Source organism: Vicia villosa, linkage group LG1 (genome assembly GCF_029867415.1).
Source record: "Vicia villosa cultivar HV-30 ecotype Madison, WI linkage group LG1, Vvil1.0, whole genome shotgun sequence".
Lineage (NCBI taxonomy): Eukaryota > Viridiplantae > Streptophyta > Magnoliopsida > Fabales > Fabaceae > Vicia > Vicia villosa.
The window spans coordinates 151,269,017-151,288,239 of record NC_081180.1 but is presented as its reverse complement, the minus strand read 5'-3'; the positions used below and the strand labels follow the sequence as shown (position 1 = coordinate 151,288,239).

The 19,223-nt window shown below is 34.3% G+C and overlaps 1 protein-coding gene across 1 annotated transcript; it reads right to left on the bottom strand.

Annotated features, from left to right (window-relative positions):
- LOC131644463 (structural maintenance of chromosomes protein 1-like) lies at positions 1-17,499 on the bottom strand. Its single transcript, XM_058914974.1, has 18 exons — positions 16,832-17,499; positions 16,511-16,747; positions 14,016-14,249; positions 13,354-13,592; positions 8,947-9,213; positions 8,575-8,845; positions 7,073-7,196; positions 5,971-6,081; positions 5,514-5,621; positions 5,292-5,431; positions 4,750-4,839; positions 4,461-4,669; positions 3,001-3,170; positions 2,677-2,786; positions 2,219-2,595; positions 991-1,242; positions 484-711; positions 1-338 (listed from the first exon to the last, which is right to left on the bottom strand). The coding sequence occupies exons 1-18, from the start codon at positions 17,267-17,269 to the stop codon at positions 290-292; spliced, it is 3,654 nt and encodes a 1,217-aa protein (XP_058770957.1). The 5' UTR covers positions 17,270-17,499; the 3' UTR covers positions 1-289.
- Between the last annotated feature and the right edge of the window lie 1,724 nt (positions 17,500-19,223).

The window sequence follows — 19,223 nt, the reverse complement described above, 5'->3', positions numbered from 1 at the left end:
TTAGGAAGAACTGTTAATATTAAGAATACAAAGGCGTGGCAGATAAAAAGGTTAAATCAATTCACTACATTTACCGCCAAATAATTAGGTAACTTGTCTTAGCTGCATAGCATTTGTAGTGAAAGAAAATGTATCTAAATCATCTACTCTGAGGAACTCCTATTTACAATAATATTATAAAAAGGAACCAGCTGGTAATTTACACACGGACCATAAAACAACAAATAAAAATGCACCGCGAACTCTGTACAGCGCAAGCAACTTATATAATGTATCCAATGCATGAATTTTAGGGCTCCTGATACTTGCTCAGATCAAATGTGAGAGTACTCGAACAACTGCAAAATAAAGCAAAAATAGTGTAGAATGTATATCATTTAAACAAACTAGGAAAATAGATTAGATTTATGCCATTAACATATTGAATAGAAAGAGGGGGGAGGAAATACTAATAATTTAATGATGTGAAAAAAAGAAATTTACCCTCTTCCAGAGTCCCTGAAAACCCCAACTAACGCTTCAGCTTTGTCATAGAAGCTGTCTTTCAGAGATATTACAATACTCTGAAAACCATTTCCGCCATCAGCATCCTGATTAACCCTAGCTCCTTCACAAGATTTTGAACGAATAAAGCCAGCGACCTTCGCAACATTCAAGTTGTCCAATGCAGCATCAACTTCATCCAGTATGAAAAATGGTGAAGGCCTATAACTGAAAAAATAAAGTGGGAACCATGTCAATGAATATGCGCACCACATCTCTGTGAAACTAATGCAGGCAAGATGTGTCGGTTTATTATTTGGATGAACTCTTCCTGAAACTTAAATAACATTGTTATGTTTTCATGTTTACAAATACAAATATTTAAAAACAGAAAAGTAAAAACAATGTGGATCTTTTATGATTAAAAGAAAAGGAAACAATATTTTCTCAAATCAAATATGCTCATATAAAAAAATAAAATAAGTTTGCAAGTACCAACAACTCTACCTGTGGATAGAGAATAGCAATGCAAGTGCAGCAACAGTCTTTTCACCACCAGACAGTTGTTCCATGTCGCGGAACCGCTTTGTTGGTGGCATAGCAGTGTACTTCATGCCATGTAGAAACGGATCATCATCATTTTCCAAATTTAGGTATGCTGTTCCACCCAGAGGATGTGTGTTGCTCTTTGTGAGTTGTTTGTAAATTTTATCTATATTACCAGCTATATGGTTGAAAGCATCCATGAACATGTCATATCTGGACTCAACATATAAATAAACATTGGTCTCACCAAAAGACAGATGACAAACAACAGCATACTAAAATAGTTAATTTATAAAAAGTACACATTGATTTCATTTTGTTCCTAATTTTTGTATAAAAAGTACACATTGTTTTCATTTTGTCCGTATTTAAGTGTAACAATAATATTAATTTTGATAATATTATTGTAGTAAATCTTGTACATTCTGATAAAAATAATATGTTTGTGGACGTTTTCAATAATCTAATTATGTTAGTTTACGTAAATACTTAAACCGATAGGCTTATTCAGGGATACATTTATGAGAAATATAAATGTCTTATTACAAAATAGACTAACACCCAAATAGAATTTCTAAAAGACTAGGTTACACTTTAAAAAAAATCATATAAAAAAAAATTACACTTAGACTATAAAACTGTTCAGTCGGTACTGGTCAGATCAGACTTAAAGTAAAACCTATCTAAAACAGGCAAGGCCTTAGATTTTTTTGACAGTCAGGGATGTAAGTAAAGTCTTGCCTGGACCAGCCTATTCTCACCCCCACAGGAAATGAAACAGAAAAAATTTCAGTTTTTAGAATTCAGAGCAAGGGAGCTTAAAGTAAGGTATAAACTACTATTGTGCCAGAGCTGCCACAGGCTACTATTTAATGTCTTGCAACTTGCATCACAATTTTATGGAGTGGCCTTGCCTAGCAGCCATTCACGCCACAATAGCAAGGGAGCTTAAAGCAAGTTATAAGCAACTATTGTGCCAGAGCTGCCACAGGCTGCCATTTAAAATGTGTTGCATCACAACTTTATGGTGCTCCCTCGCCAAGCAGCCATTCATATCATAATAGCAACTGGAGTGCACAAGGAAGCTACGAAGTCGAACACCAAACCATACATGCCCAAACTATAAGCTATGAACTAATATTATAAATAAAACAAATGATGACAAATTAAAAGAAATACAAAATTGTACCTCTTCTGCTTTACTACATTGAACCTGTCTGCTTTTTCCTTCTCTTCTTTCCTCACAGCTTCAAACTCTTCAGTTACAACTCTTTCTTTTTCAAGCAGAGCTTCATACTGGTCCAATGCCTTCAAATTGGGTGCTGTTCTTTCGATCTCAGATATCAATGCATCCATTTTTTTCTTAAAATCTACCTCTATTTTATCCCTGCCAGAGGGTTTCCTATCTTTTAGTGGCCTACTGAGTTGATCAAAGTCATAAACTGGACCCGGCGTTGAGCTATCGGTATCCATAGGATCTGATATGGTTGGAAGGCTAATCTGCTCTAGTTCACACTTCTCTTTTATCTCCTGCTTTTGCCCAAACATCTGCTCAATCTGTGCCTCCTGTAACGATATTAAAAACGTTGGCTATCTATGCATTATATACATGAAAGTACACGGGAAAATAAATTTTTCTTATTGAACCTTTGAGCTTATCTGACGATTCAGTTTGGATAAGTTTGTTGTGGCTGCAGAATTTTTCTTCTTCCATTCCTGGATTTCCTTTTCACAATCCTCTGACTTTGATTTCCACTCTAAAACAGCAGAAGAACATAGAATCATAAAACTCCCACGACAAACAAAAAACAGCAATGATAGCGGGTCTGCTTCGGCCAAGATCAACAAACTGTGTACCCGTTTATTAAATGGTATACAGCCAAGAACTAAACAGAGAGTGAATTTGTCACAACATATCCAGCCCCAAAAAAGGGGGGTGTGTGTGTGTGAGTTTTTATCTTTACTATATACCTTTAGCTTCATCCCTCAATTGATTGATCTCTTCGATAACCTTCTCTGCTGCTAACTTTGCTTCAGCCTCTTTGTTCTGTACACGTTGTAAATCATTCTCCAAAGCACTTATAGAAGATTCCAATTCTTGAATTCTTGAACTCATGTCACGATTCTGCTCATACTCCAGCCTGTAGAATAATTTCAATAAGGAATATAGTTGGCAAGTTTTAAAAAATAAAACACTGAATATTGACTAAGTATGTTGCTAGTGTTTCTTATATATAATTACAGACTATAAATAACATGCTATAAAACATCATTACTGAAAAATGAAATGTATGTACATCATTTTGTTTTTTTCAATTTCAGTATTTAGTATTGAAATAAAAAAGTTTTAAAAAAAAATTTAAGAGACATGAGAAGGAAATGAAAGGGACTGTCTATTTCTATTTAATTGAATTATTTTTTTCTTTACCATAACAACCATCAGTCCACTTTCTCTAAGTCTTTAAAGTTAAACTGTAACTGATACTACTAGCTATATTAAATTCTTCGACCATCTTTCCAAGGTTTCACGGTTTCTGTATCCACTAGTTGCAATTTTCCCTCTCCAACTTGGTATCTCACCAGAATACTTATCTTTCCCGTCCTGTTTTTAATCTTCATTGTTCTAAAACTGGTGGTGACCTCTGAATTTGACGAGAACCGGCAAGAACCGAAATCTCGCAAAAAAAAAAACAATTCACTGGACTAACATATAAGGCCCGTGTCATTGTATAAATGTGAAATATATCATAACCTAATAATGAAAGAGTTATGCTGTATAATACAACACGCTGACTGACGAAATTGGATGACGGTAGAAACAAACTACCACTCATGGGTAGTGTGTTGTGAAGTAGTGTTGAAAATTCCGCCTTCATTGCGGTTCGCCTCCGCCGATAATCGCCTAATTGCAACATTTGGCTTGCCTTCATTGCAACCTCCAACGCCTTCTTTGTGTTGGGTTTGAACGGGTGGATTTAGCCCCACTTTGCTTAGAGATATGGCTTGCATAGTGTTTATAAAGCTTGGGCCACCCTCACCTTACACGGAACAAAAGCCGCCATGTATACCGCCATAGCGACCATGACGCCGCTATTTGATAACACTGTTCCATCCTCTAAATAATATAGCAACTAATGTCAAGAGTTAAAAAATATTCACAGCTCAGCATCCGAGACTTAGTAGGACTTGATAATAGTTGTAGTTTTCTTCATTCCTCATTTGCTCCCAATCATTATTTTCTCCAATCTAACAATCTAATGCTGAACTATTTGGTTTTATAACACACCGTAAGCAAAATACATACAGTTAGTTGCTTGCAAGCTTACAATGCATTCATGCTTGAAGTATTATGTAATGCGTAGTTTGTGCTTGAACCCAATAACAAACAAGGGATGTGATTAGAAAGAAAAAAAAGGTAAGAAGGAACATACTGATATTTTAACTTTGAAAGTTGGCTACTCAGCTTCAGCCTCTCCTCTGCTACATTTTGAGCATCCTTGAGTCGATTTTCTTCATACTCACGAATATTTGCAACACCAACTGACTTGCTGAAGTCTCTGTATATCCGATCAGTAATTTCATTTATCCTTTTCTCAAGAGTAAGTAATTCTTTACTCCTCTTTAAAACAGCATCTCTTAACTGCAGCACAAAAACAATAAGTAATAAGTTTGGTATACAAGAAGACTGCTATGAATAAACAACGGAATTGCCAATGTCACCTTCTCTAGTTCTGGACTAATACGTTTAATTTCTTCTTTGATGGTCCTCTTTTCGAGACTAAAATTTGAAAGTTTGTCTTCAATGCTTCTCTGGAAAAAGGTGAAACCAAAAAGAATTCAAATATTTTGAGGAACAGAATCCAGAAAAATCACTAATGTAGAAAAGCTATCATAGTATCATACACAGTCAAAACAAGCATTTATCCAACTACAGGTGCAAAAACCATTAAAAAAAAACAAGCACTGAATAGTACCATAATATCAACAATAACATCACAATACATTAGTACAAGCTCTCCTAGGTAAGTGGATATGGAAGATGATTGTAGAGAAAAAGACTCCCTGTGCTGTGAAGTATTAAAATCTAAATATGGGGAAATTATGAATAATTTCAAATTATCAATCTGGGAAGATCTCTAGATATATCATATATGCATAAGAGTAAAAACTCAGAATAAACTTTGCATGATTGATTGTCTCACTAAAACCTTCAAAGGCTGGCAGCTTGCATGCCAGATCAGTTGATATTTTTATGGAGTTACCTTTTCAATCTCAGCATATTGAATTTTCTTCTCAAGTCCACTTTTTTTCCCCTCTGTTTCAGACTCCTTAAGGTGCATATCTCTTATTGATCCTAGCTCTGCCAGCTCGGATTCATACTGCTCTTTCTTCTTAACATATGCTGAAAAACAGAATGCTTATTTCAAGAGCAAATTCTTTGACCCAAGTTAAAAATATGCATCGTAGAAGAATTTAGTACAAACCTTCATATTTCTTGTCATCCCACTGTTTTGACCTTGCTTCCATTCCACCACTAGTGCCACCAGTCATTGTGCCGGATTTTGTCAGCAAAATTCCGTCCACAGTTACAACTGATCAAATTATATGGAAATGTTCACTATTTTGTATTCAGCCAAGATTCAAGGTACCATGAATGCAACACATGCATAGTAAGTACACAATAGAATTCTCAAAAAACAAAAGGGATGGTTAGATCTTCGGAAAGCAACAACAAATCAAAAAAAAAAATCAAGGTGTAAAGATCAGAGTCAAAACGAAGTTATAAATTTGATTAAACAAAAAGAATGCATAACAAGAAGCCAGCAGAAAACATATAGGAAATCAAGAAGGAATATCCAAGTATCCCATTTAAGTAATAATGACGTGTGTTAGTATAACATAATAAAAAACAGGTAAATAATGTCGAGAAAGCATTATTACCTTTAAACCTCTCTCCGCTCCAGCTTAAAAGTTTGGCTTTCTCAAGGTCTTCACAAACAAGAGTATTCCCAACAGCAAATAGAATTGCCTTCTCCAAGGGGGGATCAAACTTACAATAGTTAAGTTCAAAAGCTTAAAACAAGTTCAATATAGGCATATTAGTTAATATTAGCATGCATCAATATAAGTTAAAATCATGAAGTATTAATATAGAAGGGAAAGAATACAAGTACAAGTTATGCTCAATGTATACAGACTACGTAGTTTAAATCCAGTAGTGGGCTATCTACATAGGAGTTCAACAAATTGATAGAACGTAAAACGGCATTTCGATGAAAGGAACCCACTGAAAAAAATATCGCATCTGGAAAAACTACATCTAATTAGGGAGAAGATTTGTTTATAGTGGGAGAAGATTTGTTTTTAGTGAGAGAAGATTTGTTTTAGTGAGATATGGGAAACATCATAGACAAACAGAAGAAAAAACATAAATCAGTACAGCACAGGATTAGTGGGAACAGTGCAACAGTGGTGAATTTTTACAGACTAACAAGAATTTAGACCGGCAAATTTTTTATAATGTAAAAATGACGGTGGACTTCTGCTCTACATATCCCAATTACTGTAAATGTAACTCCACCAACAAAAATCGAGATTTATATGCTTGTCTTGCAACTGATCTTAGCACATTCCTGCAGAATTTTTAAATACTATCTAAATTAAGGAGGCGTGCCAACCAAATATATTTTGTAGGGATAAAACCACTGGGCAAATAACTGCGGTAAATAAAAAAGATAGAGTGCGGTAATGGGTGGTGATTCATCACCTTTTTTGTGCTTTTTCAGAATGAGAAAAATTTTAAGTAATGTGGTTGACATCAAATGTTGTTTGTTTTTAAATCCATTGAGCAATAAAGTCTTGGTGGACAAGCTAGCTTGGAAAGTAAATTTCAAAATAGATCTAAAAACAAGTTGATAGACCAAATTCAAAGACCAATAAAGTCAAAGACCAATAAAGTCAAAGACCAATAAAGTCAAAGACCAATAAAGTCAAAGAACAAAACCAAGTTCCTCAAAGCAGCCACTAGTTAAAAAAGGATATTGAATCACATCAAAAACCAGCCGTGCTGTACCACCTAATGTGCGTAATCTTTCCATTATTGGCTTCACTCGAATTGATTGTAGAGGAATAAATGTCTGGGGAGGAAGCCTCTGCTCTTTTAAATACTGTAGAGAAGCACCAAAACAACACAAAAAACATTCCAATAAATATATAGAACTTCAAAGTTCTAACACAGAAAATTGCACATATTTATACAAAAGATATAGCTTTCAGCAGTTGCAATTTCAACAGCCTTTAAAAAAATAAAATACAACAATCTTGTCATAAAAAACAAAGAAATAGGAAGCAACAGTTCTACTTCTGGTATTTTTACCAGTGTTATCAAATACCAGCCGATATTGCGGGACCTTCCACCATAATCCGCTATAACGCCGCCGCAAAGCGGCCAATATGGCGGGATTACGGCTCTCCGCCATGGACCGCCATCGATAAAACTGATTTTTACACAAATACTCTTCTGCATATCAGCAATTAAAGCAATCTTGACATTGCAACCAAAGAGATGTGTTAAATAAAATCAGCTGGAATGGCATAAGCAAAAGGCTAACTGTAATTATTTACGTCCGTCAGCTTGAAAGCACCAAGCTAGGCTCATGTTTAAGCTTTCAGATCACAGGGTTTATGCCTCACATGACTTTCTTCCCTATTTTGAAGTCTGTGATATTAATGTAAAGAGACGTAGTGTACCTACATACATACATCACTAGGTATATTATAACATGGACCAAAGTGGACCCATCTTTAAGCAATATTGATCATTTGGTCCTCACGGTAAAAAGGTAGACCCTACACACCTCCCTGAAACCAGAAGTTTCACCACCCATCGTGCAATCTCAAACAAGAGTGCCTCAATCACAGCTGGTGTGGGTCTCCCATCTCACTTCCTCCAAGAGTTTTACCCAGCTGAGTTCAATTTCAAGGGAGCTGTTGGATTTTGCACCCTTCTGTTCCTATAGGGTTTTGCAATCCCCTACTTTTTTTATTTTAAGGTTTCTTTGTCTTCTATCTCCTTTTGATTTTTGCTAATACAGTTATAGACTTGGAAGCAAGGGTTTTTTTAGGGAAAGGGGGACCGGATAGGTGCACATCAAAGGTTGGAGATGAGGGCTGACAATTTGGGGCAAAGGTCAAAGAGAGCGGCTACAAGATGGATTGGGAAGGGGTAATTGGGTACGGAGGGAGTAGGGTGCAATGGAGAAAATGAGAAAAATCCAAAGGCCATAACTATTGGTATACCAAGGATCACCATCAATGTGGTTGGTCCGTGTTAGAATTCACTGACATCACTATACTTATTAATGGTTCTCTAGTTTCTTTTCCTTTTTCTATTTTTATTCTGTGTAATCAACTATAAGAAAAATATACTGAATCAAAAGAAATGAAAACCATCAATAGCAAATATGAACAGTCTCACTTCTTCATAATCATAAAGTTTCGAAAAATAAAATGGCCCAAACTAGGATATTGAGAAATCTCATTGACCTTGATGCATTCCTTCCCAGTCTTTTCATCCTCAACAACAACAGCGTCCATTAATTTACCCATAGCAACAGTAACGGCTAAGTTATACTTCTTCTGCGTTGGCCTACAAAGATCGGTCATGCGACCATGGACTCCTTGAAACAATCGTTTCAGAGTCGCCACAGCCTGAGACAATTTAGCATCTCTCTCATTTTCATGCCTATTGGCCTTCAATTCACGTAGATCATTTTCTACTTCGGCAATTCTTATCTTCAAGTAATCATATTTTCTCCTGCAGATCAAAAGTAGCACATCATTTCACAAATGTCCACAACAAAGACTGTTACGCAGTAGGATACCTTAAAAATAAAAATGAATAACAAGTTGATTTACTTGGACTCATTATGTTTTTCTTTCATCACACGCAGTTCTGTATTCAAATTTTCAACATCATCCCTATTCTTTGCAGAACTATCAAGAATTTTTTTGAGCCTTTCTCGCATTTTTTTTTCCTGTGAATCCAGCTCAGATTCACGGCTTTCTAATTGTTGAAGATTCTCTTCCAAATTCTTTTGAGCTTCAGTGTCAGCATGTTGCTGCCTATCTAACAGTTCTTTTTCCTCTTTAAGCTTTGCGGTTTTCATCCCAGCCTCCTCTTTTCTGTAATAACAGTATTATCATCACAAGTTCCATAAAAGAAAAAAAAAGCAATAACAATCAAAAGTTGAAATGAATGCTAACTGCCAAGTACTGACATCGCATGGCCAACAGCTAATGACAAGAAATTGGACCCTGAATAAAAGAAATACCATATGCAGGCAACACCCTCTACAAATCTCTGCCTGATAGACAAAATATAACAAATCTAAACATGTTCCAACTTCTGGTCAATGATATTTGTTTCCTTATGTTTAATTTATATTGTCGGTGCATCATCCCTTTTCTCATAATTATAATTATAATAATAACCTCTCATAACTCTATAACTTCTCCCACCAAATAATAATAATTATTATTATTATTATTATAACAATAATAATAATAATAATAACCTCTCATAACTCTATAACTTCTCCCACCAAATTTCCCTCCAATATCAAATCTTAATGTTTAATTCAAATATATGGTATTTTTAATTCTTTAGGAAAAAAGTTCAAAACACAAACTTTTATAACTTATAAAAATATTTATGAATATATCATATTTATCTCTCTTCAAATAGATTATCAAAAGTAAAATATATAATTTAGATATTTAAGACTTCTTTTTCATCAATCCATCTATCTATAGTATCTATAGTATTATATAACTCTATAACTTATCCCAACAAATTTTCTTACAAAATCTCCAACATTTAATAAATAATAAAGATAATAATAATAATAATAATAATAATAATAATAATAATAATAATAATAATATGAAACTCAAAAATTTAAATAAATAAAAAAAATATTTTAAACTATTTTGTTAAAAAAAGAGAGAAAAGGGATGGTGCATTGACAATGTAAATTAATTTTACACTTTCAATCAATGACGATCATGTATTCTATCAAGTCAAACTTAAATTTTTAAATTATTTATATGACATGGCTGGGTGATATATTCCCATTGGATAAAAACTTTTTTACATTGTCAGTGCATCTTTATTAAACTCTAAAATAATTTTTAAAAACATACTTATTAGTGATCTTAATGAATAATATAATTTTTTTCTAGAAAAAATAATAGTATTAGAATGAAATGTTTCTTCTTCGCACTTACCATATTCACTTAGGGGGTGTTTGTTTCACGAAATCAAAATTTATTCCCAGGAAAATAAAGGTAGGAAATTTATTCCAAGGATTTTTTTTGAAAAATTGTTCGGCATACATTTTGATATTCCTAGGAAAATTTATGAATTTAATTAAATTTTTTTAAAAAAATTTATAAAATTTCATTGGAATCCACATTCGAGCAATTCTTGCATGGACACGGACCAAAATCCATATATTTAGGAACAACCAATAAGAAGAGAGAGAATTTAAATTTATTTAAAATTTAATTTCGTTTTTAATTGCCAACATGGAAGGTGGTTGTGATAATGGAGGAGAGAGATAATTTTAGTTTTATTATTTAATTAATAAAAAAATGTGATTGGTTGTGTGTAAATCCTGGTGGTATAGCTGTGTCCATCTAAGTTTTTTCCTCCACATTCCCGTCCTTTTACATGGGAATATGACAAGTTATGAGAAGTTAATTTTTTCTTTGAAATCATTATTTATTCCTAGAAATAATTATTTTCAATCATGTAACAAACATGGATATACTCATTTCTTATTCATGCATTCCCAGGAATCTTATTTCTAAACTCAAAACAAACACCCCATTAACTTTCTCTTTTCTTTTACCACAATTATTTTTAAGGGTTCCTACTTCTTTTTAATTTTGTTAACAATTTCTTAAACACCTAAGAGCAAAGAGGCTCCATCTCCTTAATTCTTGTATATTTTCACCTGTCTTTAAGAATGTAACATTGACTTTAATCTTAAATTACAATAATATTCAGAGATGATTTAATCCTCATACCTTCAAGATTCAAACTTTGATTTAATTCTATATATACATTTAAACTTGTCTCATCGCCTTCCTTCATTTATATATGTGTTTAACCCTTTCTTCTTATTTCTTTGATCATAGAAAACACAGAATGCTTGAGGAAGAAAATCATTGACATCCAGATGCCAAAGAAGTTCGATAGTATCGTTGTGTTTTTTGGAAAATTAAACCAGTAATGCCATTCAACTTGAGATACCGGATCAACCGCCGGTTCTTCCCCGTTTCACCGATTTTTGGGGTTTCTGGTCTGGAAGTAAGGCATTATTATCGCAAGTTGGACCAGACTAGGGTCCGGTTCCTGGTTCAACCGGTTGAACCAGCCGCTCAGGTCCGGTTTTTAGTACCATGTTAATTGCAGTAAACTAAAATTCTTAAATAGCATGAATTTAGGTGTTTTTGTTTAGAATCCACCTAGAGGAAGATGTCTGTAGTGGGTAAGTAGCAGATAAGATTGTGATAGACCTTAAGATTTACTAGGAACCAAAATTGAATGTGACCGTTCTATTCTGTGAGGTAGTTACCATTTATTAGCAGTTACTGTTTTTAATATTAGCATTTACTGGCAACAGTTATTACGTATTTATTTGGGGAGTATGAAGAAAATGAGGAAACCGTAGGTTAGGTGGCTTATCCTGGAAAATTAGAAGAGGTTATTTGGGAGGGAGAGACCAAGCTCTCGGTTTCTTGGAGAGAGAGAGAGAGAGAGAGAGAGAGAGAGAGAGAGAGAGAGAGAGAGAGAGAGAACCAAGACTCTCAAATTTCTTGGAAAATCATTGTAATTGCTATTAAACTTCATTGTTTGATACCAGATTCTCTCAAAGGGTGTCAGAGCACGTTTCATGGATCTGTGGTACACCGTGCCTTACATGGAGTTGCGAGTGTTCGATGGAGAAGAAGATGCATACTGGTGGGTACTAAGCATTTAGGGATATTTCAAAACAAGAGAAACTCCGGAGGAGAAGAAACTGGCAGAGGAGTTTAAGTTACTCAAAGGTTGTGCTCACCAATGGTTGCACTGAAGGAATTGTCGCCATCAACAGGTTAGTAGATGTATCTTTAGGCTTGCATTTATCTGGCATTTCAAGCCGGAATATCGGGACATATTGACTACATCTTCTGTCAAAAAAGAGGACGCTGAAATTCAATCAGAGTCGTTAACCGTTGAAGGCTCCACTGGATGTTCAACAGCAAGACATTAATCAAGTAAACTTAAATCTAACAACGATAGCAGAAAATAAATGTGTGGGAAAAATAGAGAAAGGGGCAGAAAATGAACTCGTGAAAGCCACGGCTATGGATTTGGTGAAAGAGAGTATGGCAGATTTATGCAAATTTATGGGTTTCGCTATTTGATAGACATGGCGCAGGTATTGTTTTCAAATCGAGGGGCGGCCCTGTCTAGAACAATGACCGGAGAGAGATGGGCTTCACTCAAGTTGGATCCGCCAGCATCGCCAAAGCCGCCAGATCCAGACGGATCCTTGGTGAAAGGTGGATTGTCCTTTGGATTGATCAAACTGAAACTGTCAATGCCTACTGCTGTCATGCTATGTTTTTGGGTCAAACATACCACTCAAAGTTATGGGACCCTGAGGACACTCGTTTTATCATTAACCTTGAGGACAAGGTGAATCTTTTGGTGGAGTACTGTTAAGAATGATAAGAACCAAAACTGAATATGGTCTTTCTATTCTGTCAGGCGGTTACTTTTATTAGCAGTTACTGTGTTTAATATTAACATTTAGTAGCAGTTACGTATTTATTTGGGGAGTATGAATAAAATGGGGAAACCATAGGTTATATGGGTTATCATGGAAAATTAGAAGAACTGATTTGGGAGGGAGAGACCAAGCTCTCAGATTGTTGGAGGGAGAGAACTGAGACTCTTGAATTTCTTGGAAACCTGTTGTAATTACTATTATATTTCCTTGTTTGGTACCAGTTTTTATCAGATTGTTAGTGCAACCCAAGACTCGATAAAATTTCCCAGGTTCTTGGTTTCAGTTCTATCAGTCTCCCTTTGTGTTCTATAGTTGAACAAGGGATAGAATACCCCCCCCCCCCCCCCCCCCCCCACCATATTCCCTTTCTGCATATTAGTTTATTTGCTCACTCCAAACATTAAGCAATAATCCTGTTCTAAAAGAGGGAAAAAATAAACTATAAAATGGGAATGCTCATCTACAGCAAATAAACACTCACATTCTATAATATTCTTCCAAGTCATTGCCATCTAACTTGAGCTGATCACCAACATTTCGACTCTTTTTCTGCACGTCTTCCACTTTCGCTGTAAGATCCTTAATATCATTCTCTAGCACTGCTATATCCTTGTCATGCTTATTTTGTTGTTCCCTTTTTTTGCCAAGCTCCTTGTTCCCTTTTTTAATTTTTGTACTAATGCGAGACATTTCCTCCTTTAATTTAAGAAGCTCTGGTTGCTGTAAGGATAGAAAACCAGAAAAATCATATAATAAACTACTCAAAGCATAACAAATACAATCAACATAGGGAAACAAAACTTAAAAAAATAGCAAGATTATTTTCGCATAGTCCAAGATCTATATTTCATTTTTGTGTCTGAAGGAGATGGGTATTGTTAGTTCAGCAGGGATTCAAATTGTAGTCCTATTGTACCACTCGCACTATAGTGAGATTAAAGCCATTTTCTAAACTTGGACACTAAAATTGTTCAGCAGGGATTCACATGAAACTTGGACACTAAAATTTTTAATCCAGTTTCTTCATAGTTCAACAAGGTTTAAAATGCATAGTACTGGATCAACTTGAAAAGTTCAATCGCAGAGTTGAAAATGAAGTGAGCAATTCCCACAACACACCCCAAATGTAGAAAAAACACTCACAGTTTTGTCAAGTTTGTTGCCTTTCTCAGTTATTTTCTTCTCACGTAGTGTAACTTCTTTCAGATATTTGGCTTGCTCTTTTTTCTTCTTACTGGATTCATGTTCAAAATTTTCTAATTCTTCAATAACACCTTCACGATTTTTTTTTTCAACTTCAAGGTCCTCAGTTGTATTAACAATATCATTTTCTATATTGAACAACTGCCACAAGAAATGTTCTTTTTTCACAGATTTCTGCAAGGGGAAAAAACATATTTGAGAATTTAACCACAAGCAGTCGGATACAGATAGATAAATTGAAGAGGAAATAAAAAATGCATGAATAATGATAGCTGCAGTCATAACTCCTATTATGAATATGAAGTGGAACATGCTGTCTAGTAAAGTAATTAATAGATCCAACAGAAGATAGTAAAATGAAATAAGACTGATTTGTATTGAAGATGAACTCTGAGAAGTAATGCTTCATACAAGAACTAAAACAGTAATTGACATCAATAGTGGCACGAAGGGCCATACTCTGAAATTAATTGAAACTGTATATTAAATAGAGTTTAAATAAAATTAATAGTATTTACTAAATAATTAGGACTAAAAATAATCAATGTTATTCATACGATAGATAAATTCTATTTATTTTTCGTATTTTGGTTTTTGTTATATATTTTTTCATTAAGAGTTATGATAATCTTTACCATGTTATTTGTACTGTTTATTCATCTACTTCAACTACTGCAATTCATCACACCTTCCCCATGCGTCCACCTCCTATGATGGAGAGGTGGGGCATATGAAGCTCCACCATTCTGGAGTGAGCCCGTGGTGGAAGGATGCCTAAAACAGTGAGAAAGTTCATATTTCCACACTTTTTTAGGATTCGCAAAAAATCTCCATCTTGTGATGCCAGAATGAGCTTCAGACATGAAATGAGCTACAATTTTGGGACACAGTACGAACTCATATGCTTCGGTCACGCCATTCGTCTATGACCCACTGGGAAACATAGTGGCAGCAACCCCGTGAGCCACCACAATGGCAGTGCTGTTTGCCACTATTAACATTCAGATTTATTTCCATTTTCTGGCAAACAGCACTGCATTGAGCTTCGTAAGACCTTTGCCGAAAATGATTTTGTTCAAATTTTTTTATTTACAATTGAGGTCACAGTGATGCTCTTATTGAGTAGGTGAAGTTGTTTCTCTGCAAGAACATTTCGATGTTATTCTTGAGGGTCCATTTGAGGAGTATGAATCTATTATTTCTTTGATTAATAGCAGGTTAGAGACAGTTGTGTTAGCACATTCATAGAAATTACACAAGAAGAGAAACCATGCATCTTCAAATGACAAGTGAGTAAAAATGAGTGCAAGTCTACAAATTTTGACTCTATGAGAGACCATCTGCCGCTCAGCTAGGTTGATGAAGGAAGTTTAACCCTTACAAGCAAAGAAATCAAAGTTATAGTAAATAAGGATCTCCTTCATGAAACCGTCTACCTGGAAGGATTGTGCCAACATGTGGCATTAGTAATGTACAAACTCCACATATTATATTGCATGAAGACTATTATGATGATGGCTATTACTATTATCATCATCATCACATCTTTATCATCATCGTCATCATTTATTTATAAAAAGGTGATCATAGCCCAAAAAGATGAAAGTTATAATATTAAAGTGAAAAAAAAAAAAAAAACAGGAAGGAACAATTAAGATGTAACAAATATGATGGGATGTTGTGTTTTTCAGTGACAAACAGACCCTTAATTCAGACCAGCTCGTCCAGTCGGCCCGACTCAACCAGGAATCGGGCCTATGGCTGGTCTACTCACTGTAATGGATTGGTTGTGCAAGAGAACCAGTTACTTTTCAGTTTAATCGGATAAAATTGGTGACACAGTACCGTCCAGTTCGATGGGGGGCACAATACACTAATATGACGTCCTTTTTTTAGATAGAAAAATTCAATATAGGAATCCAAGCCACATATACAGCCAGACCTCTTCGCCGTGAGAAATGTGCTCTTCAGTTTGTGAATTAAGATTTACAGCATACACTGGCATTGACGATAATATACTCTATACCTTACAAATTACTTCCTAAATTCTCTTCATCTATTTTTGTATTATTAAATATTTAAATATAATTTAAAGTTTCCTTATACAAATTTATAATTTTTTAAATATTTTGTTTATTATTAAATTAAAATATTGTTATTGTACTTGATTAAATATACATAAATTATCTTAATACAAAAAATTATGAATATTTATCTAAATATAGTATAGGGCACTCAAACATATGGTAGAAGAGAAAGAGTAAAACAAAAACTCAGGGCGTAGATAGACAGAGGAGATGGAAGGAACTTCATCAAATTTATACAAAGGTCAATCCAACAACACATAACAGCACATACAACCACAAATTAACCTAGTACAGAAGACAAGCATGAATATATACAAGCAAACATAAATCAAGAGCGGATAGAGTTACCAATTCATCTTGGAGTCGAATATGTTTCTCTGCCTCTTCCTTTTGTTCTTTCTTCTGCTTCCTCTCCATAACCATTGTCTTTTTCTTTTGATAAACAAGTGCCGATTTCTCCTCAGCAGTAGCTTTCTCTTCTTCAAACTCCTCATAGTCTCGTTTAAGCTCGTCAGATCCAGATATCTGCTCAATAAGGCCAGTAAGCTCCTTAGGATTCTTCGACGCAATGGATTCCACATCACCCTACAATTACAATTTCAACATTCAAGATTCAACAAGCAAGTCATTGTACAAATAGCGGAACTGAGAGAGGGAAATAAAACGAACCTGAAAAACCAGAAAGTTGCGAGCCTTAACAAGAATGCCTAGCGATTTGAGTCTAGCATTGTAGGCATCCCAAGTAACGACACTATCGTCGATGCGGTACTCACTTGCTCCGGCTGAGGTGATAGTTCTGGTGAACCTGATTTCAGATTCGTTGGCGAGTTGATAAACCATACGAACGAAGGCTCGTCTTCCTTTCTGCTCTTTATCTTTATCATCGAAAGCGTAAATGAGATCCTTCAACTGAGCACCACGGAGTTGGCCGGTTCTAACACCAAGAACGAAGCTGATTGCGTCCATTAGGTTAGATTTTCCGGCGCCGTTGGGACCAATGATTGCAGTGAAGTCAAAGAAGGGACCGATACTTTGCAAACCCTTGTAGGATTTGAAATTCTCTATCTCGAGCATGTGGATTTTGCCGGGAGAGAGTAGCGACGGCATGGTTGGGTGGTTGTGGTGGTGGAAGTGAAACCCTAGGTTGGTTGATTTTGGGGAGAAAGGGGTTAGGGTTTGGGAATTGAAAAGGAGGAGGGAAGTGGAAAATGAATTGGCGGGAGGTTGGAGAGAGAGAGAGAGAGAGAGAGAGAGAGAGAGAGAGAGAGTGTGTTGCGTTACGATGTCACTTGTGCTTGCGGAATTTGATGACACGGTTTAGTAGTGTGTTGTATTGTGGGACTGCGAGTGAGCGAAGCAGGATTTTAAGTGAGTGAATCATGTTGACAAATTATCCATGGTGGGAAAAATACAGCACATACAATCAATCATATGTTTTTTATTAATTAAAAAATTAAAATAAAATTATCTCTCTTCAATATTAAATCAATCACTAAAAACGAAATTAAATTTTTAATAAATTTTAATTTTTCACTTTTTATTGGTTGTTTTTAAAAATATTGAATTAGATTTATATTCATGCAAGTATTTCTCTCGTTCACATAATTTAAAAAAGTTGTAGAATAAAATTTTGTTTTTTAATAAAATAGGCAAATGAGTCAATAGTAATAAGCTTTTGAAGTGTAATTCCATATAAGGTATATTCGTAAGATTTAAAATTTTAAAAATTAAATTTAAAATTATTTAACAAACTACAAGACACATACAAATTAAATGGGGTTTAAGTTAATATAATTAATACTCAACAATTCTGAACAGTTGAACTAATAAATTTTACTTAACAAAAGTCAATACATTATATAATATATATTAAAATATTAAAAATATATGATATTTTTATATAAATTTTGTAAGTTATTGTAATACATATTTTTTCCAGTTAGTTTTAAATTTTTTTATTGAAAAATAAAATTGCTAAATAGATACTATCAACTTTAGAATTTAATGGAATAATAATATAAATAATACTCGTAATTAATTATTAAAGAGAAATAAATAAATGTACATAGTGAATAATATTAAAAGAAATAGATAATAAATTCTATTAAGAGTAACAAAATTTATAAATATTGTAATAATGTCTCTAGCACAAACAACATCAAATAATAATGACATAAGTTTAAAATTTAATATTAATAATTATGATTTTATAGTAATTTTTTAATTGATGTTAAACCTATTAATTGGTTGCACCCATTATGATCCGGTATAAATTTAAAAAATAATAATAACATATTTAATTTATCTATGATGTGAGGTTTTGGGTGTTAAATTTTTCACAAGAATTAATGTAGTGTAGTATAATATTGTAAGGGAGTGGTTCATTTTTATTTATTTTATAAACTCTTTGATAAAAAGTGTGTCTATCAATATAATATGATGTGGGTGAGTGAGTGAGTGAGAACTAGGGCTGGAAATGAGTCGAAGTAAATCGAATGTCTCAGTTTAACTCGATTCGATAAGAATTTGTTTAACTCAAATTTGACTCAAGTACATAATTGATTTGAATCCTCATCTCGATCTTACTCATGTGGCACTTCTGATGTCTCAGTTGGTAAGATTGTAGTCCAGTCCAAATCTATAGAATCTTCATTATTGTTCCCACTATCATCCTTAACCTCGTGATCAACAGAATATTTATCTTTATCATTTGCATCCTCAACCTCATGATCAACAGAATCTTTGTTTATATCACCCTTGTCCCCAACCTCATGATCAACAGAATCTTTGTTTATATCACCCTTGTCCCCAACCTCATGATCAACAAAACCTTTGTCTTTATCACCCTCTTCCTCAACCTCATACTCAACATAATCTTTGTCTTTATCACCCTCATAGTCGTCAACCTCAACTATATCATCATTATCATAACTTGGCTCATCCTATCCCAACTCTACCTCATCTATTATATTAGGGATATCACCATCATGCTCACCATACACATCAACCAAGTCATGCCCTTTAACATCTTCAACAAATTTCAGTATATCATCATCTCTAT

Excerpts from the sequence above, each read along its gene's own strand:
- LOC131644463 (XM_058914974.1), bottom strand. The coding sequence starts at position 17,269 with ATGCCGTCGCTACTCTCTCCCGGCAAAATCCACATGCTCGAGATAGAG. Across the intron at positions 5,622-5,970 it reads GAGCGGAGAGAGGTTTAAAG|TTGTAACTGTGGACGGAATT; the intron begins GTAATAATGCTT and ends TAATTTGATCAG. Across the intron at positions 5,432-5,513 it reads GGATGACAAGAAATATGAAG|CATATGTTAAGAAGAAAGAG; the intron begins GTTTGTACTAAA and ends TCTGTTTTTCAG.